At 41.4% G+C, this 12,651-nt stretch overlaps 1 protein-coding gene across 19 annotated transcripts in view; it reads right to left on the bottom strand.

Moving 5' to 3' along the window:
• The window catches only part of pleca (plectin a), a 102,337-nt gene continuing 89,686 nt past the window's right edge, over positions 1–12,651 (bottom strand). For all 19 annotated transcript variants that reach the window (XM_067612303.1, XM_067612304.1, XM_067612305.1 and 16 more), the window contains 3 exons: positions 8,516–11,863; positions 1,114–8,185; positions 1–960 (listed from right to left, as the gene is read on the bottom strand). In XM_067612303.1, coding sequence (XP_067468404.1) covers positions 1,985–8,185; positions 8,516–11,863 — 9,549 coding nt within the window. In that variant the 3' untranslated portion in view covers positions 1–960; positions 1,114–1,984. The remainder of the gene's footprint in view (positions 961–1,113; positions 8,186–8,515; positions 11,864–12,651) is intronic.

The raw sequence follows: 12,651 nt of genomic DNA, 5'->3' as shown, positions 1-12,651 counted from the left end.
AACATTTCATTTCCATGTTTATTTACATAGCGTAAGGTGTTGCAATAAAATTCCTTGTCACCATTTTATTATAAATACACCATTTTAAACAAGGCTTGATAACCCTCATTAAAATACATCCTTCAAACCCTTTGAAACGTAATAATAATAAAACAAATGCTTTTAAGGATACAACTATTTCATTTTTGCATCTTTTAAATGTTAGTAAATCATGCAAAGCAGAAATATAGAGTACGAAAATAAAACGATATATAGATTTAATGTGTTGCTTTACAAAGGAGAATTAACATCAAAACAAAAATATGTAGTGGAAAATAGAAATACTGAGTCTGGTGGCAAAGCTTAAAGATCTTTCTCAAAGAAATGTTAACAAATGGCTTTCAGCAATAGTGCTCTATGTAATCATCAATATACAGTACAGTACATACGTATGTTACTTGTTTGTGAAGGGAAAAAAAATCAAATAATGTAAATATTAGTTATTTAACATTCAAACCATACATTTAAGCCCTGTGTGACTACCATATCTATGACACCAACTTACGAATTTATGACATAAACTGTTATTATTTTAAAGTTAGATTGTGATACAGTTGGACTGTAAAAAGGCTTACCTGATAACACAGTAATCACATCATTCAGAGTTATGGATAGCATTGTTCTTTCAGTCATGCATCAGTCAGTTTACAGTATAACCACTGCACCATCTAATAATATTCTCTCAAAGTGTTAAACAGTATTTTGCAGGCACTTACAAAGCGTGGTTTAGGCCTTTAAATGAGTTCAAGATTAGTCTCAAAATGGTCCACTGTTAAGAGAATCTGATGAAATATATGAGCAATTCTGTTTCTGTACTCTTGCATAAAATCATTGATTACAGTGAAGGTCACAGTCCAAATTAATGCCATGGGTCTCTGGAAGACATCTGAGTAAAGACCTGGAGAGGAGTGAAGACAATATCTGAAACAGATAAAAAAAATAAAGAAACAAACAAAAAAAAATTGCAAGACAGCATTAGACTCAAGGACTTCAAAGACACTGAATGACAAAAACATACCAAGAAAGTACAACTAAAATGCAAAGTGATGACATGTAAATCTTCTCTGTACGTACCTTGGAAAGTGTCTGGAAAGACAGGGACTTGTTTGTGTTGGTCTTGAGGTTGCATGTGAAAAGTCCAGAATTGTCTTATTGTGTTTATTGTCATATTTGGCTACATAATCCTTCCATTTATGAGAGCTTGAGCTTTGCAGTTCATTTTACAAGGTTATCATGTTGTTGTAACTCCAAGTTTCATGACAGACAACTGGGAATGGGGCAGAGTTCAGTAATTGGTAGAGTATTGTTCGGCAGTGTAGCCCAGGAGAGAAAAGATCTTGAAGCTTGGCATTCTTAAAGTAGATACTCTTAGTGTTAGACTCCTTATTCTGCTCTGCAGAGTGGCATTTATCTTTCTTTAGCTATTTGTTTTTCAGTATTCAGAAATATACACATGCACAGAAAAGTTTGTTTGTACACCCAATTTGGTTCTGTTAAACAATCAGGCTAATGGTCTTGAACACTTTAGGTTATAGTGTTACACAAACAATATTGAAAGTAAATAAAATCTTGTTTGTGGAACAGTAAATGCTTATGATATTAGACCTTATATTTAAAAATAAAAAATATAATGTACACTTGAAAGACTTGTGATAGTTACTGGAAATAATAAACAGCTCTTGTGTATGTGAACTGCTTACAGTACAGGAATCAGAAAGTCTGATAAGACAGCATAAACATAACTAAAAGTAAAAGTGAAATATACAAAAAACAAAATTATTCAACTTGTATAAAATTAAATATTAAAAGTCCTGTAACAACCACATGCAGAGCAGAAAAATGGTAGTCTTTATTCCACTGAGAATTAGGCATCTGGTGAGCACTGTGGCTTTATAGTGTATCCTTCCCTTAGAAATTCATTCCTTAACATTGTCAACTGAACTCATTAGTATCGGCGGCCGTAGCTTGGTGAACTGTAGGAGGATGAAGAGAAGGTTGTTGTAAAACTTGATCCTGTGGCATCAAAGCTGCCTCTTCTGGAGCCTGACCTGGAACCAGTCCTGGAGCCAGACCGTGACCCAGTAGCGGAGCCAGATCCACTGATGCTATAGGGACTGTAAAGGCCTTTGCTTGACTGAGATGATGCTTCCAGTAGTCGCAGACCAGTCCCCTCTTCTATCATGCTTCTATCCAGAGCATCCTTGTATGAGATTTTAAGCTTGGTTTTAGGGCATGTGAGGTATTTTGAGTATGCACTAACATCTCGTAGTTTCTGTGCAGTGCGTGCATCTAAGGTGCCCTTCTTCACAGCCTCATCTATGGAGACTCTGTTGGTAACATCTGGTTCAATTAAACCACCAGTAAGATACTGGACCTCAAGGAATCGTTGTCCAGCCTCATAGTACAGCCAACCTTTCTTTAGAGCTTGGGCTGCTGACATTTTGGTTTTGGTTCTAGGATCCTCAAATCCATTATGGGCCTTCTGGGCAAGACTGATGCGGTCCACCATGATTTTATCCACAAGCCCTTTGGTCATTGCATCTGCAACAGTGAATTTCTCTCCAGTATTTGGGTCTATGATGCCTCCTGTGCAGGCCTGAGCTTCCAGCAACCTTTGACCTGTTATGTTGTCCACAAGGTTTCTGTGTATGGCCTCTGTGATTGACACCTTCTCCAATGTTTCTGTGTCCAAGATTCCAGCCACAGGGCCAGTTTCCTCTGTTGGGTCGCTCCATGTGGTTGCTGGTGTTTTGATACTAGGCACTGGACTCATGGTGTAAGAGGAAGAAGAGCCAAAGGAGGATGACCGTGATCTGACACCGCTCATGTTTCCAGACAGCATGTCTGCAAATTCGGTGATGGACAGAGTTCCTGATCGGTACTGATCCAGAGCTGACTTGTCAATCAGGCCCCTTGAAATTGCATCATCAATGTCATACTGCCGACCAGACCTTCTGTCAATGATCATGGATTTCACAACTCCATCAGATGAGGTGATGGTAATTTCCTCCCATTCACACTCCTGCTCTGCCAGCTCTAGATAGGTCTGGTGGTCAATAAGCCCTTTCTGATACGCCTCATACACAGACATCTCTTTGCCCGTCTCTGGATCAACAATGACGACCCTACGCTTGCGAACAGATGACTTGGATGATGTCTTCCTCTCTCGCTTCTTTTCTTTCAGCAGCAGAAGAGCAAGGCCTGTTTCTGGGTCTGTCATGCACCTCTCCATTAGCCCTAGGTAGGTGAGATTTTCCTCAGTGTTGGGGTCAAAGAAGCCTTTTGTGTCATCAGATGGGTCAGTGAGGATTTCATTCATTTCCTCATCAAAGAGGCCACGTGCATACGCAGTTTCAACTGGCAAGCGGTGGCTCTCCTGTGGATCAATGATTCCACCGGTAGCAATTTGAGCCTCTAGCAGGCGAATGCCATGGTCTTTCAGAATGAGGCCCTTTTTCATTGCCTGGAATAGTGAGATGATCTTGCCAGAATAAGGGTCCTTGTAGCCGGTGACAGCTCGCTCAGCTGAGAGGAGTTTGTCTTTAAACTCTGGGCCAACAACACCCATCTTGACAGCTTCTGTGACATTTAGTTTCAGGTTTTTTATAGGGTCGATTACATATCCTGTGGCGGCTTGAGCCTCTAGGAGCTCAAAGGCAGTCCCAGGTCTGATCATGTTCTTCTTCATTGCTTGGTAAATAGACAGTCGGTCTTTGCTAGATTCTACATACACGCCAGCAATACAGCTGGTGCCCTCAAGGTATTTCTTAACTTCCCTGCTGACCTCCTCCACTGTAATGATGCCCTCAGTGAGATCATTGTATGTCTTTTGGTTGATGATCTGAGAACGAAGCAGCTCATCCACAGTGATTTGCTTTCTGAGACCCTTGAAGAGAAGTGTTCTGTCTGCCAGTGAAAGTAGCCTCAAACCACTTTCTTTATCAACTCTGCATCTTTTCAGTAGCTGAGCGTAGGACTGTTTCTCATCTGTTGTTGGATCACTGTAACCTTGCACATCCCCAGTAGGCTCAGATATTCTGTCAATTGTCTCCTTATTGATGTATCCACGTTGCATGGCAACATCTATGGGAAGGTGGAAGTAGTATTCAGGATCCATTAATCCTCCAGTAGCATTCTGGGCTTCCAAAAGCCTCAAAGCATAATCCTCAGGAATCAGGTCTTTTTTCATTGCCTGGAAGAGAGAAATCACTTTGCCACTATACGGATCCTTGTAACCTGTAACTGCTCTCTCAGCAGAGAGAAGTTTGTCATGAAGTTCAGGGCCCACAAGCCCCTTGCGCACAGCTTCATCAACTGTTAGAAGTTCATCTTTAACTGGATCAATCATGAATCCTGTTGCTGCTTGAGCCTCAAGAAGATTCAAAGCAACTTCAGGCTTAATCTGTCCATTCTTCATCGCTTGATAAATACTGATCTTTGGAGGACTGTCTGACATTATTCCTGCGATGCAACCAGTACCAAAGAGATACTGTTTTACTGATGGCATTTCCATTACCTCACGGATAGACATTTTTTCTTGTTTCAAGAGGTTATATGAGTGCAAGTCAATAATTCGAGCACTGTAAAGCTCCTCAATAGTAACTCTCCTTCTGATTACATCACATGACATGCTCTGCTCTGACTTTAGAGTCTCCCTTTGTTCAACAATTTCAATGATGATGATTAGCATTCTTTCCTTTGTGATTTGTCCCAAGCGATACTGCTCCATGAGGCGGCGCCTCTCCTCCTCTGGAAGCATATTTGAGTTCATGACTTCCCAAATGGTCAAACTCTTTCCTGCAAAACTCTTATGAGGAATCTCAATTTGAGTGTTAGCTAGATCTGTTTGGGCTTGCTCCTCTGTGTATTGATAGGACTTCTCAAGAGGAGCAGGAGTTTCAACCTTTGACAGAGACAGGTAGCACAGACCAGAGTTGGGATCTCTTACACATTTCTCTAGCAACTGCTTGTAAGTAACATTTTTGTTGTTGTTGGGATTGGTGAAGCATTTAATGTCACCTGATGGTTCATTGAAGGACTTGGCCATTTGTTTACTGAAATAGCCACGTTGAATGGCCACATCATTGGGAACACGATGGCTGCTGACTGGATCAATGATCCCTCCTGAAGTAAACTGAGCTTCTAGGAGAGGAATGGCTTGCTCCCTCAAAACAAGCTCCTTCTTCATGGCTTGGAATAGAGAAATCTTATTGCCTGTATATGGATCTTTGTATCCTGTCACTGCTTTTTCAGCTAAGAGAAGTTTCTCATGAAGCTCTGGGCCAACAACACCAACCTTCACAGCGTCATCCACAGAGTATTTCAGATTTTTAACTGGATCAGTTATGAAACCAGTTCCAGCTTGGGCCTCAAGTAGTGCAATCCCAGTGTTTTGTTGCAAAACTTTGTTTTTCATTGCTTGATATATGCTCAACTTCTCATTTGACTCTTCCACTGTGATACCGTCAATGCGGTCTGTGCCTTGCAAATACTTCCGGACCTTATCAGTTTCACTGACTTCTTTAGGTGTCTTTTTACCCTGTTGGAGCAGGTCAAATGTAGCCTTATCAATGATGTTGGAATCAAGTAATGAGCTTGCAGTGACTGGTGCCCTAATGCCTTCAAAACAGGCCTCTTCCTTTGTTTTGTCCTCTTTTTCATCAACCATTGTTATGACAATCTTTACCAACCTTTCAACTGTCACATGCCCCATTCTGTACTGGCGGATCAACTCTATTCTTTGCTCTTCAGTGATGTATTCAGAGTGTATGATTTCCCAAATTGTGACTTTTCTTCCTTTGAAAGGCCCATACTCCAACTCCATAGTTGCCTGGTTCAAAGCCTGTTTTGTTTTAGCCTCTGTAATCTGTTGGTCTTCTTTAGGCTTTGAGGCCTTCTTTGAGAGGGAAAGCAATGGTAATCCAGTTTCTTTGTCTGTGACACATTTTTTCATGAGCTGTGAATAGGTTGTATCCTCTTGTGAGTTAGGATCATAAAAGACCTTTGTTTCATCAGTGTTCTTGTTCAAAGTCTTGCTGATTTCCTCATCAAAATATCCACGTTTGCAGGCAACCTCATGTGGGATGCGGTAGCTTTTATTGGGGTCAATGATTCCACCTGTTGAGAGTTGTGCTTCAAGCAGACGAATGCCGTGGTCCTTCTTTATGAGGCCTTTGTTCATGGCTTCAAACAGAGACACCTTTTTCCCTGTATATGGATCTCTGTAGCCGCTGACAGCTCTCTCTGCAGACAGTAGTCGTTCATGGAGTTCTGGGCCCACAAGACCCGACTTGACAGCTTCATCAACAGGGATCCTCTCATTTTTGACAGGATCGATAATAAACCCGGTTGCTGCTTGAGCTTCAAGGAGGTTAACCACAGTCTCTGGTGACAGTAATTCTTTCTTCATAGCTTGGTAGAAAGGCATTTTCTCCTTTGTGGGTTCATTCAACAGCCCAGCAATGCTCGGTGTTCCTTGTAGTGCCTTTTTCACAGGCTCCATCTCAGAGATCTCTTTGACTGTTATTTTGCCATTACTCAATTTGTTGAATAAGTCTTTGTTTATAACCTTAGACTCTAAAAGTTCACTGGCAGAGACTGTAGCCCTCAAACCATTGAACACATTTTCATTATTCTTCTCCTTGTCTTCCACAACAGTGATGACAATTTTGATAATCTTTTCCACTGTGATCTTGCCCGTCTTGTACTGACGAATCAGTTCTCTTCTTTGCTCTTCGGTGAAATATTCTGAATTTATGACTTCCCAAATGGTGACTGTTTTTCCTTTGAACTTTCCAAAAGGCACATCAACGTTTGATTTACTGAACACTTCTCTTGTCTCTAAATCTGTGTATGTTCTCTCACTTTGAGCAGCTTTCTCTGTTACCGGTAATATCAGTAGGCCTGACTCTGCATCCTTGGTGCATCTCTCCAGTAGCTGTTTGTAGGTGAGTTGCTCCTGAGTGCTGGGGTCAATGAATAATTTGCAATCATCACTGGGATCAGTGAGTTTCTTATTCATGTCTGCATCAAACTGACCCTGCTTGTAAGCTGTTTGCAGTGGTACTCTATGACTATTGATAGGGTCAATGATGCCACCAGTTGCAAGCTGTACATCTAGGAATTTGGTGGCCTGTTCCTTTTCAATAAGTCCCTTTTTCATGGCCTCAAAAAGAGAGATTTTGGCTCCAGTATAGGGATCTTTGAAGCCAGTGGCTGCTCGCTCTGCAGACAGCATCTTGTCATGGAGTTCAGGGCCAATTAACTGATCCTTAACAGCCTCATCTACAGAGAGGAGTTTATTTTTCACTGGATCTACAATGTAACCAGAAGCTGCTTGAGCTTCCAGGAGCATTGCGGCAGTGTTTGGAGTAATCTTGTTCTCTGTCATGGCCTGATAGATGCTCATTTTCTCTTTGGATGGAGTCAAGACACCTCCAACACAGTTCTGACCCTTAAGACATGATTTAACTTTATCTGTCTTTCCGAGGTCTTGCACAGAGGCTTTGCCCTTTTTCAATTTGTCAAATTCTTTTTTGGTCAGGATACCAATTTCATGGAGCCTTTCAGCAGGAACTTTCTCTCTTATTCCATCAAACGCTAATGGTGATTCTCCATCTTTCTTCACTCCGTCAACTTCAACAGAGCCATTGTAAACTTTCTTTGTTGTTCCCACCATTGTCATGGCCACTAATTGCTCCTCAGGAACTTTGTCAGTCTGGACCTCAATTTCCTTTGTTTTGGATGTGCTCTGTTTTGACGCAACCTCAAGATTCTGAAGCTTCTCTCTGAGCTTTTTATTTTCCTCTCCCAAGACTTTTTCTTGCTCATTCCTCTTCTTTTCAAGCACCTCCATTTCCTTTTGCTTGTTTTTCATCTCTGCTTCAGCCTCCTGTTGTTTCTTCAAAGCTTCATCCATAATGGCCTGAAGTTTCTTCTTTTCTTCTTCCATTAGCTTCCGCTGACGCTCTTGCTCATCTTTGAGAGCTTTGGCTTTGTTCAATTCATCCTCAAACTGTTTCTCAAGCTTCATTTTCTCATCTTCAACAGCCTTTTCTCTTTTCAACAACACTTCCTTCTCAGTGAGGAATGACTGCTGAAGAATGGCCTTCTGTTGCTCAATTTGTTCTTGTTGGGCATGTGCCATCTATTTAGAAAAAAGAAGAAATAAATCAGTAAAATGTTAATAAAACATCACTCAATAATTGCATGTAACTTGAATGAATGAATTTATATATATATCATCAAACCTAAATTATTTACTATATTTAATAGTGACCATTTTCACTATTCAGTATTGTGTTTTGAATGACATTCATATAAATTGCTGAGTATGTTACTTTTTAGCTCTGCAATTTACATTAAATGTTACATTTGCTTCCACAAATACTGTAGTTAGTGTGTTCAACAGGATTTTGTTAATTGTAAGGGTTGTATTCTGTATATTGTCTGACAGTGTTAATTTACATCACAATACCTCTTTAGATTTTTTCTGAAGCTCCTCAGCCTCTTTTTTCAGTTTCTCCCTCTCTTTTTCAAGGTCAGTGATGGCTTTCTTTAAGTCATCAGCTTCTCTGGTGCTCTGTAGCCTCTGTGTCTCCAACTTTTGCACAACAGTTTCTGTAGTTTGTCTCTCTGTGTCTTGAAGACGAGTTTTTGCTTCATCAGCTTGCTTCCTGAATTTCTTAGCCTCTTCTTCAGCTTTTGCCTGAGCTTCGCTGAGCTCTTTCACCCTTAATTTCAGTTTCTCTGCTTCAGCAGAAACTTCAAGCTGCCTCTTTCGCTCAGCCTCTAATGATTTTTGGAAGCCCTCTGTCTCCTTATCAAGGCGCAGCTGGATCTGTTGTTTGTCTTCTAGTAGTTTTTTAGCCTTTTCCTGTGCCTGGTTCTTCTGTTTCTGGAGCTCTTCTGCCTCAGCTTTCAGTTTTGTAGCTTCTTGGATGGCCTGCATTTTCTCCTTGAGCATTTTCTCTGCAAGTGTCCTCTGTTCAGCCAAGTCAGACTCAGCGATCTGTCTCTGTCTGGCTGCTTCCTCAGCCTCCACACTGAGCCTGGCAGCGTCCTCCGCCAGGCTCTTCATTTTCTCAGCTTCTTCTGCAAGTAATTTCTGTGTATTATCTTTGTCTTTCTTCATGAGACGCTGGTTTTCATTCTCAATTTTGAGCTTAAGTTTCAGGAGCTCATCCATCTGGATCTTAACTTTGGACAGTTCATCCTCCACCTGTGCCTTTTGCTTGACAGCATCATTTACTTCACCCTTCACTCGCTGAAGCTCCTCATCTAACACAGCTTTCTGTTTGTCAGTTTCATCCAGTTGCAGTTTAACCGTCGTAAGTTCCTTCTCAACCTGAGACTTCTGCTTAAGAGCTTGTTCAGCTTCTTTTTTGTGCTTGGCCATCTCTGAATCAGCCTGCTTCTTCTGCTTTAGAGCTGCTGCCTCAGCTGCTGCTCGCTTGGAGGCCTCCTCCTCTGCTTCTTTCTTCAGTCTCTCTGCATCTTTTTGAGCTTTGGCCTGTTTTGCAGCTTCATCCTCTGCAGCTTTTTTCTGTTTTTCAGCCTCCTCAGCTTTTTGACGGAGCAGGGCAGCCTCTTTCTCTGCTTTCTCTTTGGCTTTTTCGGCTGCTTGAGCAAGTTTCTTGGCCTTTTCAAACTCCTCTTTCAGATTTTCCTGTGCAAGAATGTCTTCTTTATTTTTACTGAGCACATCTTGAGCTTTTTGTTCCGCAGCACTGCATTTCTGTGCTGCCTCTTTCGCCAGAATAGCCTGCTTCTCTGCATCTTTCTCAGCCTTGTCTTTCTGTTTATTCGCTTCAGCAGCTTTCTTTTTCAGGCGGTCAACTTCCTCCTGAGCGGCTTTGCATTGTCGACCTGCCTCTTCCTCTGCTGCTGTAATCCTCTTCACCTTCTCCTCAGCTTCTTTCCTTTTCTTCTCTTCCTCTGCAGCAAGTTTTTTCAGTTTCTCTGCCTCTTCCTCAGCTTTGAGTTTGCTCTTCTCTGTCTCCTCTGCAATGCCCTTCAGCTTCTTTAATTCCATCTCCAAACCTGATTTGTCTTTTGATGCTTTCTCAAAGTTGATCTTAATGATATGAATTTCTTCTTCAACAACTTTCTTTTGTTTAATAGTTTCTTCCACAATTGTTTTTTGTCTCTCTAACTCAGAATCAGAAGAGCTCTTCAGGTGTGTGATTTTCTCTGCAATGTCTCGTTTATGCTGAGCAGCCTGATCCTCCAGCAGCTTCCTCTGATAAGCTTCATCCTCAGCTTGTCTTTTGAGTCTTTCATTCTCTGCTTCTTTAGCTTTCAGGGCAATCTCTGCTTCAGTCTTCAGACGAGTTGCCTCATTGATGGCTGAAAGTTTTTCCTTGAGAATTTTTTCAGCTTCAGTTCTTTGCCGAGCTGCTTCTTCCTCTGCGATCTGTCTCTGCTTCTTTGCCTCTTCAGCCACTGATCTCAGCCTGGTTGCTTCCTCAGCAAGTTGTTTCATTTTCAACACTTCAGACTCAAGAAGCTGCTTGCTCTTCTCTGTTTTCGACAGTGTCTCCTTCTCTGCTTGAATCTTCATCTGCAAAAGAACATCCATTTCACTTCTGACTTTAGCCAGCTCATCTTCCAGTTGTTTCCTTTGGCTTTCTGCAGCATTCACCTCATTTTTTAGACGCTGGAGCTCATTATCCAACAGGCCCCGCTGTTGTTCAGCATGTTCAAAGTCAGCCTTTAAGCGTATGCATTCTTGTTCTGCAGAGAGCTTTTGCTGGGCTACTTGTTCTGCAAATTTCCTTTGTTTTTCCAACTCTTTCTCTGCATTGTCCTTCTGTTTAAGTGCAGCTTCTTCAGCCTTAGCCCTTTTCTTGGCGTCTCGCTCTGCCTCAACCTTCTGCCTCTCTGCTTCCTCTTGAGCCTGGCTCTTCTTTTGAGCCTCCTCCTCAGCTTGTAGCCTCAAGCGGAGAGCCTCATTGGCTTTCTGTCTCCATGTTTCAAGCTCCCTCTCTGCTTGCTCCCTGGCTTTGCTAGCTTCGTCTTGTTGTTTCCTGAGTTTTTCAGCTTCCTCCTGCAACTGCAGGACGGTGCCCTGCTCTTTCTTAAGGGATTCCTCGAGTTTTGTTGCCTTTTCACTGAATAAGATGGATTTACTTTGCAACTCTGTAGCAGCACTCTTCTGTGCTACCTCCTCTACTACCTTGATCTGTCTCAGTTTCTCCTCCTCAGCCTGTTTCATGCGCCTCTCTGCCTCCTCGGCTTGCATTTTGAATTTCTGCAGGTCATCCAGTGCTTTCTGTTTTTGTTTGGAAGCCTCTTTTTCTGTCTCAGATTTACGCTTCAGCTCATCTTCTGCATCTTTCTTTTTCTGAGTCTCTTCAGTCACCTGCTTGCGAAGCCTTTCGGCCTCATCCTGAGCAGCCTTCCTGAGTTTCTCAGCCTCAGTAGCCTTGACTCTGAGCTGCTGTAACTCAGCCTCAGATGTGGCCTTCTGTTTTATTGTTGTCTCCAACTGAATTCTAATTATGTGGATTTCTTCCTCGATCTTGGTGCGGCTGATCAATGCTTCTTCCAGCTGCTGACTCTTGGACTTGATCTCCTGCTCTGACAGACTCTTCAGGCAGTCCAGTTCCTGCTGTATGTTTTGCTTTTGTTTCTCAGAATCCACTGCGACATCTTGCCTCTTGCTAGCCTCCTCTTTCATCTTCAACTTTAGCTCCTGGGCTTCTTGTTCGGCTTTGGCCACAGATTTAGCATGGGCCTCAGCCAACTGCTTTTGTTTATCTAACTCAGCCTGTATCTCTGCCATCCTTTTCATCTCCTCTTCTTTTAGTTTTTCAGAAGCTTTCTGTATTAGTAGAAGCAAAGATAGAGTAAAGGGAATTGAGAAAATGTTAGAAGTGTTAAATACAAATCTTCAATATCAAAGTAGTTATAAAACATGTAGGTACATTGACATGTAAATACATGAAAATAGGTTACAGCTATAGTTAATTATCTATAATAGACTAGCAGTTCTTTTAACTAGAGGGAAAATACTGTACTGGGAAATGCTTGTCATGTTTACTTAATGTATGGCACACAGACACTTCACAACACAACACCACACTTTGCTTTCATGCAGTTGGAGTATTTTAATTGCCTAATATTCTATTTAATTGCTCTTCATCTGTGTAATAAGGCCTGGCACAATAAGTACTGTACAATGTGGGCTTCTTACAAATAATAGAAAATTATGTGTATGTAATAATAATTAGTGATTATATGTCATGTTATATTCATATGTCAGTGTCATATTTGATATTGATATGGTTTGTTGTTGTATACTTCAGTTACCGTTTAACATTCTTGTGTTACTGTCTCTCCTCAGTCTTTACAGGCGCAAAATAAAGCAGCTTTTGATAAATGTGTAAAGTAATTGAGAAGAAAGAGGCAGGGAATAAATAATTAGCAGCATGCTAATAATAAGCGCTGTGGGAAAGATACCAAAGGCCTTAAAGAAGTTAAGAAACAACCAAATAATTTGAATAAAATTATTATAAGGAAGCGAGTCAGAATTCAAAGAGTACACATCAGAATACTAAGACCACTAAGAATAATAGCATAGTGATGCAGCAAACACAGCATGATTTCATG

Source organism: Thunnus thynnus, chromosome 15, assembly GCF_963924715.1.
Source record: "Thunnus thynnus chromosome 15, fThuThy2.1, whole genome shotgun sequence".
Classification (NCBI taxonomy): Eukaryota; Metazoa; Chordata; class Actinopteri; order Scombriformes; family Scombridae; genus Thunnus; species Thunnus thynnus.
Note: the sequence above shows the minus strand (reverse complement) of the source record. Positions and strands in the feature narration are given on the sequence as shown.